Source organism: Leuciscus leuciscus, assembly GCF_965113295.1.
Source record: "Leuciscus leuciscus genome assembly, chromosome: 6".
Classification (NCBI taxonomy): Eukaryota; Metazoa; Chordata; class Actinopteri; order Cypriniformes; family Leuciscidae; genus Leuciscus; species Leuciscus leuciscus.
The window spans coordinates 31,810,813-31,836,251 of record NC_138730.1 but is presented as its reverse complement, the minus strand read 5'-3'; the positions used below and the strand labels follow the sequence as shown (position 1 = coordinate 31,836,251).

Below are 25,439 nucleotides of genomic sequence, written 5' to 3'. Positions count from 1 at the left end.
GCCTAACAGTATTTCTGTGGCGTGCAACGGGCTGAAACATGTTGAAAACACACCGTAAACCTATTTAACAATAAAATGGATGATTTAATGAAACAACACAAAATAATGGTGGAAACTACTCAGCCACTGAAAAAATATATAAAAAAAATTTCATAAAATAAAATATTAAATGTATTATTAAATTACATTTATTGAGCAAGGATGCATTGTTTATCACAATATTCAATAATACTACTGATTTTTCTGATTTTTTTTTATCAAATAAATAGTCTTAGTAAGCATAACAGACTTCTTTTTAAAAAAAAGTAAAACCATGCATTAAATTAATAAATTGTTGACAAAATAATTACCATTTGAACCTAAACGTGATCCACCTTCTAAAATGTACTCAATGTGGCAAGCCTACTCCTATTTTACTATTACTTGGTACAACTTATTTTCCAGAAAATATGGTAAATGGAAAGTATTATTTTATTGTTACATTTTGAAAATACCAATATCTCTCACACACACAAACTAAATTACGAGTTGTTTGTTTTAGGCAGCAGAAAGTTGCTCAATCTGAAATCTTGGAAAAGTAACTTGGCTGCAATCACACATGACTGCACAACCGCACATCTGGAAACTGAGATTTCGATTCCCACCAATAACTTTGTTATGTCTGAGACTGCGAATGATGTGATCGCTTTTGACTTCATGAGTGAGTTAGGGCGATCAAAGAGCAGCGAGCGATCAAGGGAGAGATCACAAAATGAGAGATAGAAGACTCTTTTACCTGCAGTACAGGACTGTTGTCGAAGTTATATGCGCTGGGTCGGCCCTCGAGCGTGGAAAAGGCCACGTTTCCTCCGGTGAGGGGGGAGATGTCGCTGAACTCATCTGTGCACAGAGCCTGCTGCTCGTCCTCGCTCGTGCGGATAAAGCCGCGGTTGATCTTGCTGTAAGTCTTCTCGCAGGAGCCGCTGTAGTACTGGTAGGGAACCCAGGGCCCGTCCTCACTGGTGCGCTTGTAGATGGCAAAGCTCTCAGGACGGCTGGTGTGGAACTTCAGACGCACGTAGGTGATGTCGAAAGCCTTGCCTGGAAGAAGAGAGAAGGCAATATGAGGCAATGAATACTTCATTCTTTTTGTTTCATAAAACACATTGTAAACACTAAATGTAACACCATAAAGCAATGAAACTGAAATGGATGAGTAGAAAGTCCTGATACTCAAATGGAAAATCCAACCAATTTAAAATAGCTGGGGTGCAGAATCAGCATGCATTGCATGGTAAAGTCACAGATAAACATATGTTGCGTATCCTCAGCGTAACTGATCATATATTTAGGTAAACATAGAAGAGGAGATCAGTGAGACATGTTCTATAACGTACAGAGAATGCAAGGCAGATTTCACTCAGATAGGCTGGCAGAACTGTCCTCAAGCTAAAGGTAGAACGGGGTTCAGATAAAGCTGGAAGATGACTGGGTGGATACCATTCGCTCCCTTTACTAAACAATCTGTGCTTTGGTACAGCCCAAAAAAAGATAGAGCTGGATTCAAGGACTGGATAAGACACTAAATCAGCACTGCAGGTGTCAAACATACACACATCTCTGAAAGATTGCACAGAAAAATGGATCAAGGTTAAGCAGACAAGCCTGATATTGCACACAACTGGCATAATGCCATGCAAACATAACCTTGTTCAACTGAAAATACCTCAGCGCTCCTTCCTGTCTGATAAGATCTGCAAATCCTTATCCTCAAATTTCAATTTTTCTGCAAATTTTTTCCCCCTCTAACTGTTGCAAGAATCATGGTCATAACCACTTTAGCAATTGAGAGGGACACCCTCGTTTTCAAATGATTGTGTTTACACATATTTGTTGTTGTATTATTTATTCAAAAATACAATATAATTAAAATTGTATACATACAATCACTTGAACACACAAATTCTATGATAAGCATGTTTTCAGTTTCTGAATAAAAATTGATTTTGATATTTTTTGGGTTAGTTTAGGTTGTCAGATGGTGTAACTCCCCAAAAATTTAATGATAACTTTGAATTAATAATTTATAATATATATAAAAAAAAACTTTAACTTTAATTATTTTGAAGAAAATAAAAGACACACACATTCAAAACGTAAAGGAAAAAATGATGGCTACAGCACATACACTAACGCTCAGCGAGACTATTTTTTAATGTTGTGAAATATTATTACAATTTAAAATTACAGTTTTCCATTTGACACATTTTTAACTTATTTTAAATAATAAATAGCAGTATTTTCAGCATCATTACTCCAGTCTTCCTCGTCACATGATCCTTCAGAAATCTGATTTCTAATATGCTGATTTGGTGCTCATTAATTGTAAACTTCGTGTGAAAATGGCATAATATATATATATATATTTTTAAACCATATGAATACAAAGAGTACATTTATAAAACTTTGGTACGTGTGTTTAAACTAGTATTCCTTTTCAAGGTTTTTCACTTTTCTTTTTTGTGGACAATCATCTCTCTGCCATGATTGGAATCATTTCATCGTCAACTAGCCTAGCTTTTTTCCACTCTAACACATAACATGCAATCAAACCTTGTCTCGTAAAATGACAAGACAAGAGCATAATCACATGCTTTTTTTTTTTTTTACAAGAAGCTTAGTTTTTTGTGCTAGTCTGGATTTCAGCAGCTTTGCGAGGTGCTCCAGCAATTATATAGAGCGTGTAAAAACATATTTTTGCATGTCTGAGCAAGCTATGGGTGTTTGGGAGAGACTGTAACCAGGGGCCAATGGAAATGGCATGGAGAGACATTTATTTAGTGCGAAGAAAATGACACCATCTTTCAAGCAGGGCCATGGGGGGGACCAATGTTTGCTTTAGCAAAGAATTTGCTCTCCAAACAAATCCGCAAAAACTAGGGACAACTGTGTGTTAAGTAAATAGACAGAGATTGCATCAAAAAGTTTAACTACAGCTAAAGCAGGGACTGGTTTGAAGCAATGACAAAAAGACTCATTCCTTGCAGCAGTCTCTGAGGGCATTTTGGCTGGTAACATGAAAATGAACTTGCTGACTTTTAGGAGCCTCCTGCACACAAGGTCAAAGTTCGACAGAAGTGGGAGAGATTTTTAAAATAGGGCGTGGGTTTTCTGCTTTTTCGTTAGTGAATGAGCTGAAAATGCCAAACGTAGCTCTTAAAAAAAAAGCTTACAATGACTCAAAGGTGAATCAAAGAATAGCTAGCTATCATCCAAAAATTACACAAAAAAAGTAGGCTACGAAAAAAAGAAAAAAAAACTCAGAGAATTAGCCTATACTTATTTTTCCTGTCTTTTCCTCACGCAAGCTATTGTGTGGTGTCACCAAGACCAAGAATATACAAAAAATGTCATATGGGCTTTTCTGGTACTTTTTCATCTATTTTTGAGCAGCTATTTTCTCAATGGACACGGATAGTGACTGCCTCATCACATTCTGCTACACAATTTCTTTCAAGTTCCACAGAAAAAAAACTAAGTTTTTTCCCCCCTGTGGAACTCAAATTCATGATGTTCAATTTTGAGTGAACTTGCACTTGCAATAAGCACAGATACAAAAAGAAACGGTGCTTAAAGGTTCACTCTAAAATGAAAATTCTGTCATCATTTAATCACCCTCATGTTGATCCAAACCTGCATGACGACTTCTGCAGAAAACAAAATATTTAGAAAAATATCTCTGTGTTTGTCCATACAATAGACAATGTTGTTTTGGACCCCACTGACTTTCATTGTATGGGCAAAAACCTCTAAACCATTCTTCAAAACATCTTCGTTTGTGTTCTACATAAGAAATACAGTCAAATTGGTTTGGATGAAGGTGAGTAAATAACAGAATACATTTTTTTTTAGATAAATTGTCACTTTAAGAGTGACCAGAAACAACAAAAGAAGAAAAAAAGAAGAAGGAAAAAACAGGTGCTGGAATCACTGCACAAGCTCTTGCAAAAGAGTGAAAATGATGACGGTCATGCTCATGAAATAAGACAATATTCCCATGCATGCACAAATTCAGACACCACAACAGTGAGTCAAAAGAATTTCGGCAACAGTTTTATCCAATAGTTGTAAATATTTCTTATGGGCCTTTCATATTCTACTCTATTTTTGGCAATCGGATGACTCACTCACAATCCTTATCCAGATGTTTTCAAGCACAATTTCACTTTATTTGTCTCTTGATCATACTGTAATTCATTGGAGTTCAGGTGCACTGAAATAAAGGCTGGGAACAATTGTGGTAGTACAGAACATTGTGACCAATCAAGTCCTGCTTTGAACCCAGGAACAATCCAAGGCGTCCACATTTGACACAGCTACGCCATGGATCCGACAACAGCAGGATGACTTTTAAAACCTAATACCCAAACAAAGCAATGCTTTAAAGCGTTCGCACGCAAGTTGTGCATGCACTTCACAGACTGGTCTGGCACTGAGGCGAACAGTGCCATCATTGAGGTCTCACCTCTGAAGTCTCCCCGGCATCCTCGCAAAACAAGACGAACCAAATCTGTTGGCAAAGCAGTGAAGAATCGAGCCGGCTGAGAGGGAAACAAAAAAGCCCCTTCACGTAGCCAACGCACTTCAGAAAGACAGACAAAGCACACTTGAGCACTGACTCATAGTGCTCACTGGAGCATTGCTGGAGCTCAAAGGCATGACTGAAGAGGAAAGGGTCAGGCCCTGTGGGGGACGTCGCACTGGACTGTCTTTGAACTTATACTTGATGACATCTCATCTTTGTCACAAAACCTTTTGAGACTGAGAGGGTGTGATTTCAGGGTCTGCATACTGAGAGAATTAAGGTGGAGGCCTGTTTCAAACATCTGCAAACAATGTGGCAGAAAAATAATAATAATAATTAAAAATTAATTGTCCAATCACATTACACCACTGCAGCAAAGGTGGTACACAGCAGTTTTATCAGAGCAAAGAAAAAAGTCCTAATAAGACATATGCAGACACTCTAGACAGGTTAAAAAAAATGGGAACCTGATGTTCTCGTGATCTCAAAAATATTGCACATCCTATGGGCAATTAATCATTTCCTTTGGGTCAACAAAGCAGACATTACACAGACCTAAACCATCATCGGCTGCAGCTGTGGGGGAAGTAGCCACAGGTGTCTCCTGAAGCTGAGAAAAACCACAGTGATGAGCAGAAGGAGTCTCTTTCTCAGAGTGTGCGACAGCTGGGAGACTGCGCATACTATGGAGAACATACTAGAAACATATGAAACATACAAAATATATTAGACTATACTTTAGAATATCAGAGATTTGTGGAAGTAAACTTAATTTAGTCTTTTTATTGTTTACTGTTATTGTGTGATTGCTGGTTTTATTTTATAATCCTCATGGGAAAAGTCACTTTCTCTGCTCATGAACTAACACTGGTGTGTGAAGTCAACTGATGTATTGAGGTTTACACCAGGAGTTAAAGCTTTCCACAAACTCTAATTAGGCTCATATGGAGGCAAATTGAAGGGCTCTTTTATCCCACCATTAATGGGAAATTCCTCTACTTAATCACCTATTACTGCTGCCACTGAATGCAGATATGAAAGTAGACTTAAATCCAGAATGGAGTCCAAAAGTCTGTGACCCCTAGTGATCAAGGTTAAAATATATATTTTTTAAATGCAATAAAACACATTTATAATGTGTAAAATGCAAGAAGTCCATGAAGAATGTTATGCATTTTGTGGCACAAGCATGACGCTGGCACTACATGGTTTTACCCAGCCCTTCAAGTTCAAGACCGCCCTGAGCAGAAGAACAAGAGGAATTCCACCATTCAATCCAGAACAATCAGGGTATTGATGATAAAAACTGTGTGGCTCCCCATTGTGAGACTGAATAGATATAGGACGGATATAACAAAAAAACTAAAAAATCTGTGGCGCTCAGATCAAACTGTCTGTATCCACCATCAAGATCTCTAGAAATGTCAGGGACATCAGACAGGGACCTTCCACTTCACTTCCTGTCTTTCACAATCTGTTCTCACTCACACAGACACATGCAGTCATATATTCAGCAAATATTAAAAAAATTCTTCCTTACAAAGTGTCCTAACCAGCTGTATAAAACCAGCATTGTGAAGCCCCGCCCACTGCAAAATTTCATTGGTCTAAAATCATTCTCCACAACTACAAAATATCAAATAACGTCTGATTTTGTGCTTAGTATGGATAACTTGTCACATTGGGCCGAGTTAGAACCCTTTATCAGAGGGACAACACGCTTGAGGTGACCTTGGTTTATGTGCCTTGCTCAAGGTCACAATATCTCTGGTTATCAACCTTGGGTATTGAGCCTTTACTGTAAACAGACTCATTAAGAAGCAATTTCTCTCAGTCTCATACCTTTAACCAAAACTGAGACTGTGTTACAACTTAGGACAGAAGTCGTTGAGGTGGGAGGAGGGCGAGAACTTGCTGAACTGACTGGAATGTGCTTCCGCACATAGTGACGCCAGTGTGGGGGGTCAAGCAGACCGAAAGAGAGATTGAAAAGAGAGAGGGAACATATGCAAAAGCAAGGGGACCACACAGACTAAGAGAAAGAGGTAAAACACAGAAGATAACATCAAGAACCATGGGGGAGAGACATATTTGATGAAACTTGCCACTAACTCAAAGAATGCAAGACAGACATGTTTAAATGAGAGAATAATCTTGGTTGAGCAAAAACTGCAAACAAATGTCAAATAAAAATACATTAAGCTGCATTAAAGGGGTCATAGCATGAGGAATTTTCCATGATCTTTTGTGATAAAAGAGGTTATTGTACTATAAAAAAAAACATTGTACGTTTCAGAACTCAAAATGTCATCTTCTGCTTCTGTTATCAAAAGATCATTAAAAAGTTAATTAAGGTTTGGAGAGAAAAACACTTTGCCAATTTTATAAAAGGGGAAGGGTGAAGGATGTATGCCATTCAATTTAAGGCATGTCCTCTGGAGGCGGCGAGGAAGTTCGTGAAATGCCACTGTGTGGTTCAGTGTGGCTTAACTGGTCATTATGAAAGATGAGAGAAGGGCTCAGGCAACACGCCGAGGCTTGTGTGCCAACCATAAAAACTCTTCTATTCTATTCAGTAAGATTTTTTTTTTTTTTTAACGGCAAGGATGCATTAAGTAGATCAAAAGAGGTAAATAAGACTTTTACATTGTTTAAAAAAAGTTTGCCCTATGTTCTGTCCTTATAAATATTTGTAACTCCAAGCTGAATCACTTCCTTCATGTTTTAGACCTATCATAGCTTGAATTTTAAACCAGCACCACAGACAAATGTGCGCATTGTGCTTGCGGCGCCATATATCAATATTTCAGAATGAGTCCAACACTGAAAACTGAGTGAAGAAAAGCAGCAGCTGTCTAAAGACACTGCAATGAATCCACTTCAAACCAAGCGTGAGAGGACACAGTGACCGTAGTGGGGGAACGATGGAGCCTTGAGACGGAAACACATCAGCCATGAGAGAGACTCAATTCAGGAACTGAGAGTAAAGAAAATAACAAATCAGTCAGGAGATACTCTACATCCTTGAGTTTTCACTCCCACTAGAGTTCTCAATGGCCGCTTACCAGTTCCTCCCTTAAACACGGTGGCCAGACTCTGATTAGGGTGAGTGAAAAGAAAACACAAAAACTAAAACAAATGTCTTTGTTAAGAATGCCTGTCTAATGAAGAAGAGGGGCTGGTTCTCAAAAAAAACTTGTGCATGCTTGCTTGTCAAGGCGGAGAGCAAAAGATTTAGCCTTTAAAAGTGTCAAACGCATTTATCTGTGAGCTGAAGGTAAATCCAAGTTTTATGGGGGAAATGACTAAACTGAAAAGACCTTTGAAATGGAGAGGGCGTCCACTAGTCTTCTTTCAAAAGGAGGCGCTGCCAAGAGGCCCGGCTCAGAAAATCACATCACAATAACATGGTCAGTCTTGTTGGTATGCAACTGTCACATGGCCCCAATTAAATCCTCTTAAAACAAACACCAAATAACCACCAATTACAAATGAAACACTAATGCACAGGTCTCATTGTGTGGAGGAGTTCTGCCCATTCACAAGTTTCAAAGGTGAGATCCAGATCTTTGCAATCAGGGATTCCATTCATTACTGACATTCCGGGGTTTAAAAAAAAAAAAAAAAAGGTGGAGCGCTTTGCCAAAGGCCATGCTATGAATTCACACCTTTCAGCTATAACCTTCAAGCCCTAATGGAGATTTTTGAGGTGATAAAGACCTACGACAATTGAGCTACAGCTCTGTTAAAACAAAAGAAAGATGGATCCATTCAACAAGGCAGCAAATGAAGTCTCGGGCCCCAGGCTGACTGTCTCGCAGGGGACGACAGTAATTCACAAAGCTGTTTACAGGACGGGGTAAAGCTCTGAATAAGTGGCTGCATTATCTAAACAACTCTGAAAGCTTTACTGCTGTGGGTTTACTGCTGTGTGAATGTTTTAATCGTGGCTAAATTGATTATAAGCCATTCTAAAATGTCATGTGGTGGACTGAGATTTCTCAGAGATAAATTTATGGTGCGGAAAACCATTTGCTCTGTTTGGCGTTCCCCGTGAGAACAAGGAGTTGGATTGGAGCTACACCCTGTATGTTCAGACCTGCCTCTCTTGGCATGGCTGACGGGAGGCGTTGGTCAGTTCACAACAGTCCTCTGTCATTTCTCAATAGTTGACCTTTGCACATCATTCATCTAAAAAAGGAGAAATATTTGATAAAAAAAAAAAACATACAGTATATATATATATATATATATATATTTATATTAAATATGAGGGAAGAACAAAAAACACTAAACTTGGTTAAAGCATTTATCTGTCAAAGTTATGTGGCAAAAAAAAGGCAAACTCCAGCTACAGGTAGCTGTAAAAATTGCATATAAAAGAAAAAGCTCACAGGACAAAGCATACATTGCAACATAAAATACTATTTTGTTCTCTTGTTTTTGCACGTGTTCATAATTTCTATGTATTGCAGCCTGGGCAAAAATTATGTTCGCACAATTTGTTATCATGAATAGAACAATTGACTCCAAGCACAACCATCTATTTTCAGTTGCACCTGAAATGTAAAAAAAAAAAAAAAAGGTGCTTGTGAAATTGACCTAGAAAGAACCTGGATTGTCTGCAAACAAAACACAAAATACAAACATATCCAGGTTTTAAAAAAAAACGATTTAATCATAGCAATGACAATTTCCACCATTTGTACTCGACCATTTCAACTATGACTAACTCAAGGTGTGCTTGTTTGCTCCAGGAGGAAGACGGTCTATGTATGGGGTGAGGTAACTAAGCTTGGACCTCTCTCTGCATTCCTTCAGCACTCTTCCAAACCTCTCAAACACAGCCGGAGGTGCACGAGAGGGAGATGGAGAGAGAGAGAGACCCTCAGGGAACTAGAAGGATTAGGGATTGCTGTATGAGTACATGAGTGGGGGGGCTGTCCGGAGGGAAAGCCTCAGCCCAAAGCTACAGTCCAATTAAACATCCTCTCATGACCTCACTGCATTCTTCCGTGGTGGGATGAACAATGACGGCTTTGACTTTTTAAACATGTGGGCATGACAGTTTTTTCCTGTACATAATTTTTCACCATCTGCCCATCGGCCTGCTGGGAGATACATTATTGAACATCTGTTCCCGTACACACTCCCGCAAAACACTCTATCAGCCTGTACAGCGTGACCAGAGAGAATGTTCACAGTACACACTTCTTGAAATTCATTTCACAAAGGTATAAAGAATTATTTATATTATTTGAACAAAGCATACATTTAACCTTAAAAAAAATGTGGTACTGTTGCACAATCATATGCCTAAAATAAGCACAGTTGGGACTGATCAGATTGACAGAAGAAACAAAATGCTTAGTGTCGTTCGCCAACTTTTCAATCGTTGCGCCCTACGCACAAATCAACCCAAAAGGGAAAAAACAAATCTGTATTTTTTACAGGCTTTCACGCCTCATTTAACAGCTTTCTGTAGTACACACAACAGATATTTGAACCGATAAATTGTTTGACCTCTAGTGGAACCTTTAATCTAATCTTGTTAAATATCTGTTTTGTTTTGATAACTTTAACACGTGTCGATCTAACATTTATTGCTCAATCTTCTAATGAACCTTTGAGCAACTTCCAAGGTTTTAGAAAGGCCATTGCACATTAGTCATGTAAAAACATGGCTTCCCAGCAACAGTCAAGCTCAATTTAACTTGTAACCCAAGCAACACAGTTTCTGTTACTGATGCAAAATAGTTCCTACGACAGCCCATCTGGACAAAAACAGTGAGAGAACGAGATTGTGAGGAAGGAATAAAGAGAATTTACATTGAAATCAATCTACACTCAGAACTGGAACTGGCCATTTTACACTATTGATTTTACAGTGGGTAGGTGGAGTGAAGGAGGGTGGCATGCATTGCATTACAATAGAGGAATCCGAGGAATGCAGTAGAATACATAGAGACGAGCAGAGAGCCCTTTACTAAACAAATCAGAGAGCATTGAATTTGATAAGGTAAAGAAAAAAAAAAGAAAAAAAACCTACCCATCTGCATACTGGACAAGTGAATTTGGTGCAGTCACACAACATTTTTGACTAATTATAAGCCAGAACTTTACAACTCAGTTGATAACTAACTTCTTTGCATGATCTTGCTTTTCCACCATTTCATTTCCATGGGGTACAAATAGACATGAATGGAGCACAAAGCGCGTGTCCACACCTTCAATCCTTATTACTGGTAGATAGCTGATATTTGAAATGTTTTAAATTATTGACATTGGCTGATAAGTTTTTCTGTTTGGCTGATAAGTGTAATAAGTAAGCAGGACATTTATTTTGACAGTGCTGAGAACACAGTGCCTGAGTGCAGATGCACAGAAGATATACTTCATTTTATTCATGTTTTTAACACATTTTTTTGTGTGAAAATGCCATAATAAGGTTACAAAAACAAGAAGTTGCTATCTAAAATATAAATCTGTTTATATTAGATTATTTTTATCAAGATCAGTTTAAAATGTATTACTTGTTAAATGATTTCTTATTATTTTAGTAAATATTATGTAAAATAACAAGCAATTGTTATGCTTGTTATTATATTTAAATAGTGTATGTGACGTGTTATATGTTGGCTAGCCTGCTCTCACATTTAAACACGAAACTTTAACAAACGATCTCTGCATGATTCATGACAGCAGGTAACCTGTTTTTTATTTTATCAAGGAAAAAAATGTACTGTAAAAGGTGACAGTTTACACTAATTCTTATTATATACGCTGAGAATGCAACTTGTGAAATCAAAACTCCACAGCTAAAAATGCTAACAAATGTTTAAGGCCATAATTATGTTGGGTGTTATATTGCAACTACTGTAAATGCATATTAAATCAGACTAGATTAGACTGAGTAGATTAGTATTATTAATAGTAGATTAGAAAGTAAAAATTTCACAAAAGACTTCATAAAAGGCATTTTGCATTCCCACTATGACAATATATTTTCCACATGATCCATTCAAGTTTATGGACTTAGGAGTTACCATGTTAAAGTTAAACCCTCAATAATTAATTCTAATAAGACCCATTTAGGCTGCCCCCAATTCATTAATCCAACTTCACCTAAACTTAAGCACCTATACAGGACCTGCTGTTTGCTTGCTCTTTAGTGAGAAGTCAACAGCGTCACGGTGTTGAGCTCTGGAAGTGCTGAGCTCAGAGGGTGAGGGTCCCCCTAGGGTGGAGGAGGCAGGAAGAGGGGAGGATGAAAAACAGAGAGGAGGGTGGGAAGTAATGATTGAGTTTAATGCCTGAGGCCCCCTGACTCGTTACGGAGCAGACAGACCATGGGACCACTGGTGTGAAAATCACTTATGGCTGGTGTTGACACGAAAAGCTGTGTTGGTGTTGCTGGTGGACAACAATACCCAAACATCTTTTAGGAGGGCATTCTAAGGAATGAAAGGTTAAACCATGAGTCAGACTATAAAATCAATACATCACTACTCAAGACTTTACTTAACATCAAGGGGTTTTGAATAAAACAAATAATTTGATTACAATCAAGAGATTTTCACACCAGTAAGAAGTAACTGGCTTCACACTGTTCAAGGCAAACAGGAGAACTGAGGATGGGAAAACAAAATGAGCTTTTGAGTTTTGACAGCGATGGCCACCTAGGATCACATGGGGCTACAAATGTGTGTTTTATTGTGGGAAACCAGGGCAAACACATAGTAAAACAGGGTCAATAGGCCCACCCTGACTGCACACCCTCGAAGTCAAAAGGCACAAACAACAAACATTTGCAATCCTGCAATAGATCACATCCTATATCCTGTTTTTTTGCACATCAACCAATATGGGTCTTTCATACCCCTTTTCCACCGACACGGTTCCCGGTGCGTGTTCCCGGCCTTTGTCCGTTCCCAACCCGTTCTGTGCATTTCCATTGCAGAAAAGGGGGTTCCGGTTCAACTCTGGCCCTAAAAACTTGCTTTCTCATTGAGCAATGTAATAATGTTAAACTGCACTGGTCTTTACATCTAAATATATAAAACTATGAGTGAGTGAGTGAGTGAGTGAGTGAGTGAGTGAGTGAGTGAGTGAGTGAGTGAGTGAGTGAGTGAGTGAGTGAGTGAGTGAGTGAGTGAGTGAGTGAGTGAGTGAGTGAGTGAGTGAGTGAGAGTGAGAGAGAGAGAGAGAGAGAGAGAGAGAGAGAGAGAGAGAGAGAGAGAGAGAGAGGAAAATCAAAGGTTTCAGTTTATATCTGAAAAAGGACAAAAGGTTAAAATGTAAATTATTTTAACTAAAAAAATAAATAATAATTGGATGAAAAAGACATACTATGATGATGAACTATTTTAATTTAGTCTATGACAATATGAATAAATAAGTCCAGGATAAGACAATGGTTTAAGACGTAACTTTGCACCAACAATGCAATTACATTTGCAATAAAAATTAAGGTGAAGGTTAACAATTTTTACTTTATTATAGTTTGTTAGTCATTTCATATTACTGCCAGCTAAAGCATTTCTGTTGGAAAATATCATGCACTATTTAAAAGTAAAATGAACTGAATGAATGACAAAATATGAAAATTTAAAAGGGCATATTCAACTAAAGTTAATAGTGAAGTCACCTTTATTTATACAGAGCTTTATACAAACATTCAACTTTATTCAGTGATGCAAACAGAGTTCAATTCTGCTGTAAACCAGCTCTAAAAAGAAAATAGTGCCATTGTTCAGCTAAGGTCAGTTGAGTGTTGATTCAGTTCCGTTCAATAACTGTATAAAGATCATCATATATTAAATGATTTATATTCAACTATAAAGCAGCTCTATAGAAAACGGTGGTGTCATCGTCCAGCTCAGTTCAGTTCTCATTCAGTAGTGTCAGTAAAGTCAAATCAGTAATATTGCGTGCTACAACTATAGCTACAATATAAATGCGTATAAATAAGCCTTTTGCATACATCTATTATCATTACACTCAGATTAGAAAAACGATTGCTTAAATTAAAATTTAACCATTAATCATTGCAGAGTATTAAGTAAAATCAAAGATGTGGTGTACTTTGAACATTACTGCATGAAACCAAAAGCTGTCATCACCGGTTCAAGGAGAAGCTTTAAGGCAAAGCTTCAAGGCACTGATGCGTATTAAACCACACTGCAGTGCATGCACGCACAGTGACACTAGCCACACATCACAGCCTCCCGCGAACCACATCAGACAGCGCTCATAGACAAGACTTTGTGGTTGACTAGTCATAACAATGGGATTTTCTTGTGCTGTAACTCCACACATGGTGGTAGCTTGTTGAGTTCTAGACAGCCGGAGAAGCTAAGCACTAACTAGTCTGGTCTTGTTCAGTCTAGTGATAAAAATAGTAGAAGTAAGCATGCCAGTCAGATTGTGAACTCATGAAACGCAATTAAAAGGTCACCAGCAAATCACAGAATACAAACTTCAAGGAGTCATGACATGAGAAATCAAATTTGCCATGATCTTTTTCTGCATATATTTGTGCTTTTTTATAACATTGATTACCACAAAATAATAATTGGCTTCTCTTTTCTTTAAAAAAAACAGCAACAATATTGGTTATAGTAAGGCACCTACAACGAAAGTGAATGAAGTCAATCCTTAAATGTTAGAATACTTACTGTTACAAACATATAGCCAGAAAACACCAACAATATGCATGTTAACATGATTTTGTGTGGCAAAAAAATCAGTTACTATCTTTTTCAGTGTAAAAGTTTCCATGACAATGTACAAAACCCTAAAACCAACGTAAAAGTTAAGACCACAGCTTAAATATGGCAATGACTAAAATGACTAGGCAGGCAATGACTAAAATGTTTTAAAAAAAGATTATTTATACAATAATGAAGTTCACATTTATGTTTTCAATTCCATTTATTTTCATTGCAAGCGCCACATCATAACCTTGATCTTTTTTTTAAGTAGAGACTATGAAATAAATTGTTGTCGTAATCAACAAGAGCATCATGCAACAAGTACTTTTGATTGAGCTTAACTTGTATTGAATATTCATTTATTGAAAAGGACGATGTGAAGGTAAAATAAGGAAACGGCTCTTCTCATTCTTTCAGGTCTGCACATGCATACAGAAGAGTTAATGATAAACACCCATAACTTTACATTGACAAAACTATTCCACAGGATGCCTTGGCTCAACACTCACTTCACCATTCATTAACTTCAGGGCTTTAAGGCATGCGACAGCCTTGTTTCAAACCAACAAAAATCTCAAACCTTTCTAGGGGAGTTGAACTTGGGAAACGGGAGGAAGCAGTTTTAACCTATTCAAGATAATGCACGGAAAAAGCGGACACTGTTAAACTTCGGTCTGAGGTTGCATGTTTAAACATGGATGCAGGACATCCAACAGCTGCATAAACAATTACTGAAGAGCTGCCAAGCTCCTCGTTCGACCCTCCTCCTCAAATAACCATCCCTGTGCTGGGGTATACGTGATATTTTAAGGACTTTCTCAAGCAATGAAGTGAAGGGTCAAAGAAATAACAATCCATGATATTATTTACTACATCCTTTATTTAAACTTCCGACTTCATGGGTTACAACATCATCGGGGTCAATCAGCCAACTCTGAAAACTTGAAATATTTTGGCCGTTCATTAAACAACTGTGCCTGATGGGCGTTGAGGGCCTTTTTTCCACTCAAGATCTCAGTTTTTGATTTATCAGTCCAGTTAGTTCTTGATGAGACTAAATGCTCTGTTTTTTGGGTTCCCACACTTTCTGACTAATACATTTCCATGATGCTCTTATTACTTTGTAGTGGTTTATGATGACTAGATAAGAAATTGTAATAATTGTTTTTTGTGTGATCTCTATAAAACAATGTCTAGGTGAAAAAAGTATGACAAAATAATAAGGGTAATATATAATATTTATATATATATATATATATATATATATATATATATATATATATATATATATATATATATATATATATATATATATATATATATATATATTATATTATATATATAAATTGTGTAACTAAAATAGAGACATTTCAAACACCAAAAATTATATATATATAAAAAAAAGAAGCTGTTCCACGTGTAATTATTACTGAACTTTGTAAAAAAAAAAAAAAAGACTGATCATTGCAATCATGGAGTATTTAGGTACCCATCACAGTTAAGCAAGCAGAAAATGAGTCAAAAGAGCACGGTGATGAACAAGTATTCTGCGGCAAAACGAATTTTCAAAACAAACATCCTGTTTGCGTGATTAAAGCTCAAGGTCATATGCAACAAAAGTATGTCTGTTGAATGGAACTTATCGAGAGCAGCTGCGGTTAAAGGACTTCAGTGTAGAGTTTCAGTCTCCTGTGTGTAAAACACTCTGCGTGTCGGACACATTCCCCCTAAATTATTAGTTTATGGCTTCAACTTTTTCCTCTCTGCCTCCTTTACATCTACCATACGAGGATCATTCCTTACACAAAACAGAGTAAAATTAAACTGCAAGCATCTACATGCCTACGCAATGCATCTCTTTCCATCTTGCCACATTCACACACACATAAACACACACAGACTGTGTCTATAATTAGGAGAAAGGTCTCCCTGAGGCATTTAATAATTTCCTGTGCAACACAAATCAGACAAAGAGGACGACACACACACACACACACACACACACACAACACCCCCCACAAACAGTCCAGAGCACTTCCTTCAACGGTGCCTCCGGAGGTCAGGAGCCTAAACCGCTCATTCAGTCCCTTTCCCACAGCCCAGGGTTCGGCTATGGCTGGGATTGTGGTTTCATCAGGTCAGGGTTTACGGATGAGGAGGAGGAATGAGATTATAAACCGATTAGGCTACTTTTTTCCTATTATGCAAAGAAACAAACAAACAAACTAACATTTTTCAAAATATCTTCTTTTGTGTACCACAAAAGAAAAAGTCATATAGGTCTGGAATGAACATGAGGGTAAGTAAATGACAAAATAATTTTTTTGGGGGTGAACTATCCCAATTCTGAACTTTCATTAAAGTGGAAATGTCATTTTGGGGACTGATAGCTAATGGGTTAAGCAATATTAAGATCAGACTATCAACATTGAAAGGCTTCAATATATTGCAGCTGACTGCCTGGGTGTGATATTAAAAACACCAGGACCATAACACCATCACTGAGTTCGTTTCCAATAGGTTCAACACTCAGCTGGCAACTTCCTGTCTGTCACTCTCAGCTGTTCCCTTAATAAAGCACAGCGCAGAGACAGCCAGCAGCAGGACCGCTGATAACAGCCATTACAAGAGCAAAAAAGATACAGCACAGAGCCAAAGGGGATAATTGCTCTTTTCAAAGAGTCTTTTCTGAGATTGATAAGAGGAAGGAGACATCTCACTATCTCTGCTACTTTAATAGACAAAATCACCCATTTGCCTCTCTCATCACAGCTGTACCTGTTGGCTGCATGATTTTGAAGATTTTCATCAAAGATTTTCTTGGGAGGATAATCGTGATATTTAGACTGAACCAGCATGTTTAGACAACAGTCAACAGAGGTTTGTAACAATTGTAACAATTGTATTTAGACTATGTTTTGTTTAATAACAGACGAGCTTGGCTCATCCATTCCCAAATTTCCAAAAAACTGAATGTGAAAATTTACATTAAAGCTAGGCAATGTTTTTCATAAACACTTTTTGTTATACTAGTTGAAAAACTCTTCACAACATCCTAATTGCAATCAATAATAGAAGTTTTAAAAGTACATATATCTTCTGTGGAAGTCTCAGGACCCCCCAAAAATATTCGTCCAATCATTGCATTCGGTCCGGATGCAATGATTGGATGTCGTACCTGACTGTCAACCTATGCATTTCCATACCTCCCTGCTCGCGCAGACATCACACATCATCAGCGCGTTCCATGAGTCTATGCAGAGTTGTAGACAGTCAGTCACAGAGTGCCATAAACAAACAGCTGCCACTGCCTTTTACTGTTTTTCCTGAACCAAAACAACAAGCTTATGCAGCGTTTACACCATATCGTAACCGTTACAAGATGGCAAACCTTGACGTTCTGGTAAGTCAGAGCTCTCTAAGTTCAGTTTCATAATTATTGTAATGGTATGTGCTTTGAGACATGAGGTAGTTTAACGCTAACTATCGTGACGCTTTGCAGACTCTGCTGTACGTGTTCATGTCTTTTGGAGGAGACGTGTCTTTTGAGTTGGTCTGAAGAGAGGGTAGAATCTTATGCTTTCAAATCTAGCTTGCTATTGCTAGCCACTCTGAAATTGCCTACCCTTTGTATGTCAAAATAACATAACTTTGAAACAAAGCTAAAATAAATACAGACAGACAGATGGACAGACAGACAGACACACAGATGCGCTTTCTCCCATTCATTTTTCTATTTTCTATGAGTGGTCAGTCTCCTCCTCCTCATACTGTCTTTGGCTGTGTGAAGGCTCAGGAGAGTATGCTAGGCATGCTAATGAGCACAAACTTGAAAATGCTGTTTGGTGCCAGGCAGAACGTCAAGCACATGCTATACTAGCAAACTCTCAGGGCAAAAAAAGAATGGAAGTCAGGTTAGAGCAGTCTGCCAGGGCTAAATTTGGCCCTGAAAACTAACTGAACATAGACTGCTACAAGACAGCTGCTACGGCTAAAACAAGGCTGCAGGAATGCACAGAGAAAGTATCCAGAGTTTCAGGTATAGAAAATTGCTAAAAGGCAGGCAGATAGTGACAAGATTGGTCGTACTTTCTGTCTCAGTGCATGATTATGCCACAACATACATGAACAGTAATAACAGTTTTTTCAATCCGCTTCAGCAGACATTCTTTTTAACTTAGCAATGTCTTGAATTGTAAATGACACAGTGTCTGTCTTCTGCAAGAGACTTCCTGTATCGCCAGCAGCAGAAACATACATCTGAACTGAGATATTTTATGGTGACATCTGGGAGACAGTCAACACTGTAATATATTGTTCTCGCTCCTCATATTTTCAATGGACAATGAGGAAAAACCCTTCCAAACTGAATAGAGTAATCACATGGCCAGACATCTAATGGACAGAAGAGAAGAGCTTCAGCAGACCCTGAATGTTAATTACTAAACTTTGACGCTATCATCTGACAGCTACAAGATCCTTAACACTACCGGTGCCTCGTCTGTGCTCAGCTTATCTGAGTACAAGATACTGACCGAAGGCCAACTGTTTCTCACACCACAACATGTCATGACTTTATTAGGAAAATGTACACTTACATTTTTTTTTTTTTTTTTAAGAAATGAACACTTTCATTCAAGAAGGAAGCATGCAATTGTAAAAAAAAATACCCTAAAAGGCATTTATATGTTCTATAAATAAAAATAAATAAAAAATATTAAGCACAACTATAGCATTGACAATAATAAGACATGATTCTAGAGCACCAAATCATCATATTAGAATGATTTCTGAGGGATCATGTGACACTGAAGACTGGAATAATGATGGCTAATAAAATAATGGCTGATATTTACTCAAATACAGTGGGGTTTAAACTGTACATTACACAGGAAATCTTGAGATTAATTTAAACCTGGATATAAATGAAGTTTTAGAATTTGTAAAAATGAACAAAGACATTTTGAAATGCACACATTTTTCAGTTCTGTTTTTTCATTCAAATGTTTATGCTAATCATAATCAATAAAAAAAATACCACTAAAGAAAAAACGTATTACTTTTTTCCTTTTTTTTCCCGTATGGATTAAAACTTCAATGGCACTATTATCAAATGTCTGAATATTGGCAGATGATTATTTGGCCAGAGCATATCTACCATATTAACAATGTATTTCAATATAGACATGAAACAATATTTTGATGGAGAAAGCCTGGATTTCAGGTCTAGCATTACACAGGCTGGTACTGTATTTAAATATTTGTTTCTGCAGAAACTCACAGCGTTTTATGAGGTCAAGGAGGCATACTGTACAAAGCCTTTAAATCCATCTTGAACTGATGCATGTAATTATGAGAAAGGAGGACTACAGAGTGCTGAACTTCATTTCCACATGACGAGTGATCACTGATATCAACAGTAACAAAATGCCCAACAGGAGCATATGGAAAATCTGGCCTCGGATTAATTTCCTCTTACTTCAATTACAAATAGTCATGGCTTTTCTGCAAAAGCAATTAAATCCTGCCAATCCCATACAATGCCAATACTGCTATGTGATCTCACTAGTGAAATAAGGAGGGTGTTTTTGGAGTTCAAAGGGGTCAGGAGTCAATAATGGGCCAGTGAAAAAGGGAGTATGGGCGTAGGGGTACAAGTCAAGTGTGTCCTGAGGGCACCATATCCTCAAGTGTAGCGTGTTTCGGCACGAAGACCAGATCAGATACAAAGGCAATGACTAAATCAAATCTCATGGGTCACATTATGGTCAGTGACATTCCAGAGTGGACATCCCTAACTGTAAGTAATGTATAACAGGAAAGTGTTCAGGAACAAATGTAAAAACAATAAAACATGACGATACAAAGAAAGCAAATTTAATCAAACCTTCTGTACTAAGGGCCCAAAATTAACTTTTTTTGCCAACTGTCAGTGATTTTGTCAATTTAAAAAATATATTTTTATTGTCCATTAAACAATTTTTTTGTCAACAAAATGTTATATATATAAATATAAAATTTATAAATAACACAAAAAAATATATAAAATACGACCCAATATATATATAATTTTTTTATGACACGACCCAATTCATGGTGTAAAAAAAAAAGAAGTTCAGACAGATCATGATTTTGTTTCTCATATTTTGATATTAGTGGCATAATGACAAATCGCTGTTGTTCCACATTTGTAAGTCGCTTTGGATAAAAACGTCCGCTAACTGCATAAATGTAAATAATGATAGAAATATTCACAAAAACTTTTACTAAATAATGCTGTTATGATGCTTACTTTAGAAGACTGTTTTGCTCCTTGTTTTGAATCGCTTGTCAATTACACCATGAACCTCAGATTATCATTCTTACAATTTGGCAATTGCATTATTTATTAAAAAAAGTTACCATCCTGTAAAAACTAGAGTTTCCCGCCAGTCGCCAAAGCCAACTTTGTACTTTGCGATTGTTAGTTTATAATCCTGTCCCATTCGAAATCGTGTCAGGCATCTCGTGCTTCCCCTCCCTCGGGGACAACAGCGAGAGATGGACACAACGTCCTGGTGACATCCATTGACACCGAAGAACCAGTGCTCTAATTTGCTGAGACGGAGCACTTTGCCCCCCTTCAAGCCGCTCCCGGCCCTTCAATTTACTCTCTAAAGCAGGAATGTAAAGTTTCAACTTCAAAGTAAACAGTGATGAATGGACTACAAACACAGGCCGTGGTTAAGCTTTTAGAGTGTAAATTTGGTGTTTAACATCTCATCCAGATGAAGACTTCTCTAAGACGGGGCAATGAAGTTGAGAGTGAGTTCTAATTAAGAATTTTCAGTTTGAAAAAGAAAGCCAAGAAGAGAAGAAAGAGAGAAAATGAGGGGATGGAGGGGAAAAAACAAGCAGACTGAAAGGTGGGGGGTGTATGAACAGACAAGTAGGAATAACCAAACAAAAAGACTAATCCAGTTACTGGATAACCCTTCCCCCATGTAAAGAAAAGAAGACAAAGGGGTTTTGTGAAGTAGAACTTGAAGAGGGTGGGTTAGAGATAGAGGGGGAGCACTGGCCCATGCCTCAGATCTAAAGATAGGACCCTGACATCCACACACACACACACACACACACACACGGCTGAGGCTTCTCCGGTGGGACGGTGCTTCATTCAAGAGGCTTAAGGAGAGAGCAGTCATTCAAGACATTCCTTAATCGGCTATACCTTTTTACTTTAATAAGCTCCTTGGTGGAGTTCCCTTCATCCTTACACTGATCTCAAATTTGCTGAAGACAATTCTATGCGGTTTTACGATTGAAGCAGAAACTACGTACAAAGCGAGGAGGAGTTCAGTGGTCGTTTTAAGATAAAAAATTCTCTCTGATATTCATGCAGTCATAATCAAAGCAGGACGATGAAGTTAATCGGCTTTCAAGATTCTCCGATTGTGAGTTTCCCAGACAGATAACGGCCAACTCGGCTGAATGTGGACAACGTGCTTATGCACATATTACAAATAAATCAGCGCTTGATCTTAATTTGAATGTAAACAAGAGCACAGATACTGTAACAAGAAACAAGATACTGTACTTGCTAAACAATGAACTGCATCAAATCGCTGAGGATCAAAGAAGTATTCCAAAGAATTTCATTAAAAAAAATTATCAATTAAAATATAAAAAATATATATTTATTTACTTAACTCTAAAATACTTCAAAATAAAACCCATATGTTCTGATCACATAGCAACAGTTGTGAGCGATAATTCATTCTCTCTTAAAAAGCAATGATCTCAGCAGTCACTTCAGCAGTTTAGGGTGTACAATAATAAATGAAAATGAAACCAAGATAAGAGTGCAGTACAGCAGACGTGATCCTATGGACTACAGAAATGCGTGAGTGCATCTTCTGATAAGACTGCCGAACTGACTTGTAAATGAACAATGGTCAATCACTATCTCAGCATTTCTCTAGAGTTTGGACTACCACACCAGCCCTGCAAACTAGCATTCTGGCCAATTATCCAACACAAAGGCAGGAGGAATGTCACAACAAAGTGCAGAATTTGCTTTGTTATTCCTCAGGAGGAGATCGTGTTTGGACAGGGGAGACAAAAGGAAGTGACTGCTGAGACGTTTTTCTGGGTTCCGGAAACCAAAGTGACATTTGGTCAACAGAGTGTGTGCGAGAAGTCTTTACAAGACCTGCTTTAAAGAGCAAGGTTAGAAATCCTATATATATATATATATATATATTTCATTTTAATAGAATATTCTGAACGTACAACATAGGTGGGTCATCTTCTTTACTAATAAAGCAGCTCTTAACATTAAGGGCCGTGTAAACAAAAATTAAATTGAGTTAAATGCTATGTGACGTTTTACTGATTCATGCGTTGGAATCAGAGGCCTTTCCTTACACTGGATAGATGCCAAGACTCCACCTGTCCATCTGACTCTATATTGTGACTTATTTTCTCTCATAATCTATTTCTGGATGCATTAAACTCTTCCTTTGACAGGTTAGTGTTGCTGAACAAAACGATCTTGTGATGAATGAGTTTTATGCAAGGTTGGCATGACAAATAATCTGAAAGGAATGTGTGAAGGAACTGTCTAAAATCTGACTCATGCAATGCACTGTGAGGTCATGAAATAGTCTTGAAATCCAGCCTGCACTGAAGGGTAAAAAAGTTGGTAAGCCACATAAACTGGTACATAATTCATACAGTTGTCTCATTGTGAAAAAAGTAAATGAAAACCATCTCTAAATGTATAGAATTGATTACAATAAAATGATCGGAATAAAAGCCAAATAGTTCAAGAGTCAAACAATAAACTAGTCATGGTTTGCCAAATGACATTCTTTTTCTCACATGGAATAAACTGCCAGAAGATCGTTTGTTTAATATTCTGTCAAAAAGGGTTGAGACTGAGTTAGTTTTCCAGGCACTTCAGGAAAACACAGGACACAGGAAACCATAGGACCTAAGGTACGACGGACTAAAACAACTATTTGCCCAACCACAAGAGGAAAAAAGCACTATGATGTTGTTTCTAGAACATGATATTTCCCAACATAACATGCTGGAGGCCAGATTTAACAAGGGAAAATCTGATAAAAACACAGTGAATTCCCTACCATATTACTCTTATATTGAACCCTTAGCCAATTTTAATATCAGCTTTGTGCGAGTACATTTATATAAAGTACTGATGAATGGCTTGGGAATTAAATTTGCATTAATAAGAATTTGTGAAAGCATGCAAAATGTGGACTACTGTACCAACATGTCCAAGAAAATCATATCTACATTTATGTGCCTTTCCATTGAGGTAAATTTACAAGCACAATCTTACACTGGTTATAACCCAACGACAATGTGCAAGAAAATGCCATTTTATCAGGAAAAAACAGTGTCATATTTCCCAAATAAATTAGGGTAATAGGCAATCATCTATAGGTTTTGCTTAAATTTGTACACCTGGATTTAACTTTTACTCCAATTTCATGTCACATTTACTGGGGTTCATGCTTGCATTCTGAAAACAAAGGTATGTTAAATTGTTGTGTGTAATCGAACTCACTGACTGTAACAAATCAACTTAAACATTTTCTTTATTGTACAATGTACATTACGTATACACTGGAAAAAGAACAGTGTGTCTCCTAAAGCAGGACGCAAGGGTTTCTCTCTCCTACTGTAAACCTCATATTTTACTCTACTTTCAAATCATGCTTCACTGTAAAGGCATGTGCTATCACCGATGCCTGAGGGAGGGTATTTTCATAAAGTATGAACCAGCTGTGAAGCATACACTGCCAGCTCTTTCAAGCACCCGAGTATGATGGTGCTGGAAGAACTAAAGAACAATAAATACACCAAGTTTTTCCCCATTGTGTTGGGACAACATTTCTCTTCCCATCTGGCTTGTGAAGCTCTGTTTATGTGTGAAAACAGCTGCATTTGGCAACTGACAATCTGCAAGGAAGCCGAGAGATCAGATTCACACTTCAATACCTGGATGCAGCGCTTTGAAGCTTCTGAAGAACGTTTTGTCAGAAATAACAGTGAAGAGCCTGACACTGGATATGTTTTTGAAGAGCATGTTTTAAGTTGAGGAATCAGTAAACTACACAGCTGCTTTGTGTCCTATTTCTGGGAAATTTAAAGTTAAATATTGTCTAAACTTGAATGAATGACTCCATTAGAATACTTGTGTTATATAGCGATATGCAAAATACTACCCAATGGTGAAATGACATATATAATTGTAAAATAAATGCTAGATGAACTGGCTGACATATGGCATATCAGGTCATATAAGAGCTCTGCTATTACTTTTTTTCCTGCAACTTCACAACAGGTTGCAATGCTGGCATCAACCCAAAGGCCATCTGCTGCACATCTTGTTAATGGGAGTATTTTCCTGCTTCTGATATGCTGTGAATGACAGGATTGGGGGATAACCACCACACAGTCTTATTCCACTCATACATTAGCACGTTTGAGCCGTCACATTCTCAGCATGAACTACATTTCCATACAAGTCTAGACTCCAGATCAAACGAAGAAGGGGCAAAACAATGTCGAATGACACTGCATGATTGATTCAGACAATATAGCGCCTGGCAGAAAGGAAACAAAGTCTTCTGCAAATATATGCCGTCACTGGACTGGAGGTTAATGCATGTTATCGCCTGTAAAGACTTAAATAGGGTGGCCAACCCGTACCTTAGTGCCTGCTACTTGCCCAATCAAAGACATTTGAGAAGAGCTAAATCCAAACAAGATGAACGCTGCTTGTAGGTGGAGCTGAGAGCATTGAGGGCACTAAGCCACAAGGTTGAAAGACCAAGGACAAATAATGTACATCCAGTGTGTGCGTAAAAAGGTAAGAAATAAGTACAGGGAAGTCAACTGTGGGAAAGGTTCCATTCCTTCTTTAACACACACACACACATCAAAGCAGCAGAACTACAAATCACTAAGCGTTTCCTCTCTATATGGGAAAAACAAACAAACAAAAGAGGCGTACAGATTTTCCATAGGCACCATTTTGGTTGAGATTACTAATTGTTTTACATTTCCGGTACTGTTCGATATTGAATACCACTCAAAGAATTCCACTCTTTTTACATTTAAAATATTTTGCCAATCATCTAGCATTCACT

At 37.6% G+C, this 25,439-nt stretch overlaps 1 protein-coding gene across 1 annotated transcript in view; it reads right to left on the bottom strand.

Annotated features, from left to right (window-relative positions):
• Positions 1-25,439, bottom strand: part of lamc1 (laminin, gamma 1) — a 54,228-nt gene that overhangs the window by 21,777 nt on the left and 7,012 nt on the right. The window contains exon 2 of the mRNA XM_082171860.1: positions 776-1,080. Coding sequence (XP_082027986.1) covers positions 776-1,080 — 305 coding nt within the window. The remainder of the gene's footprint in view (positions 1-775; positions 1,081-25,439) is intronic.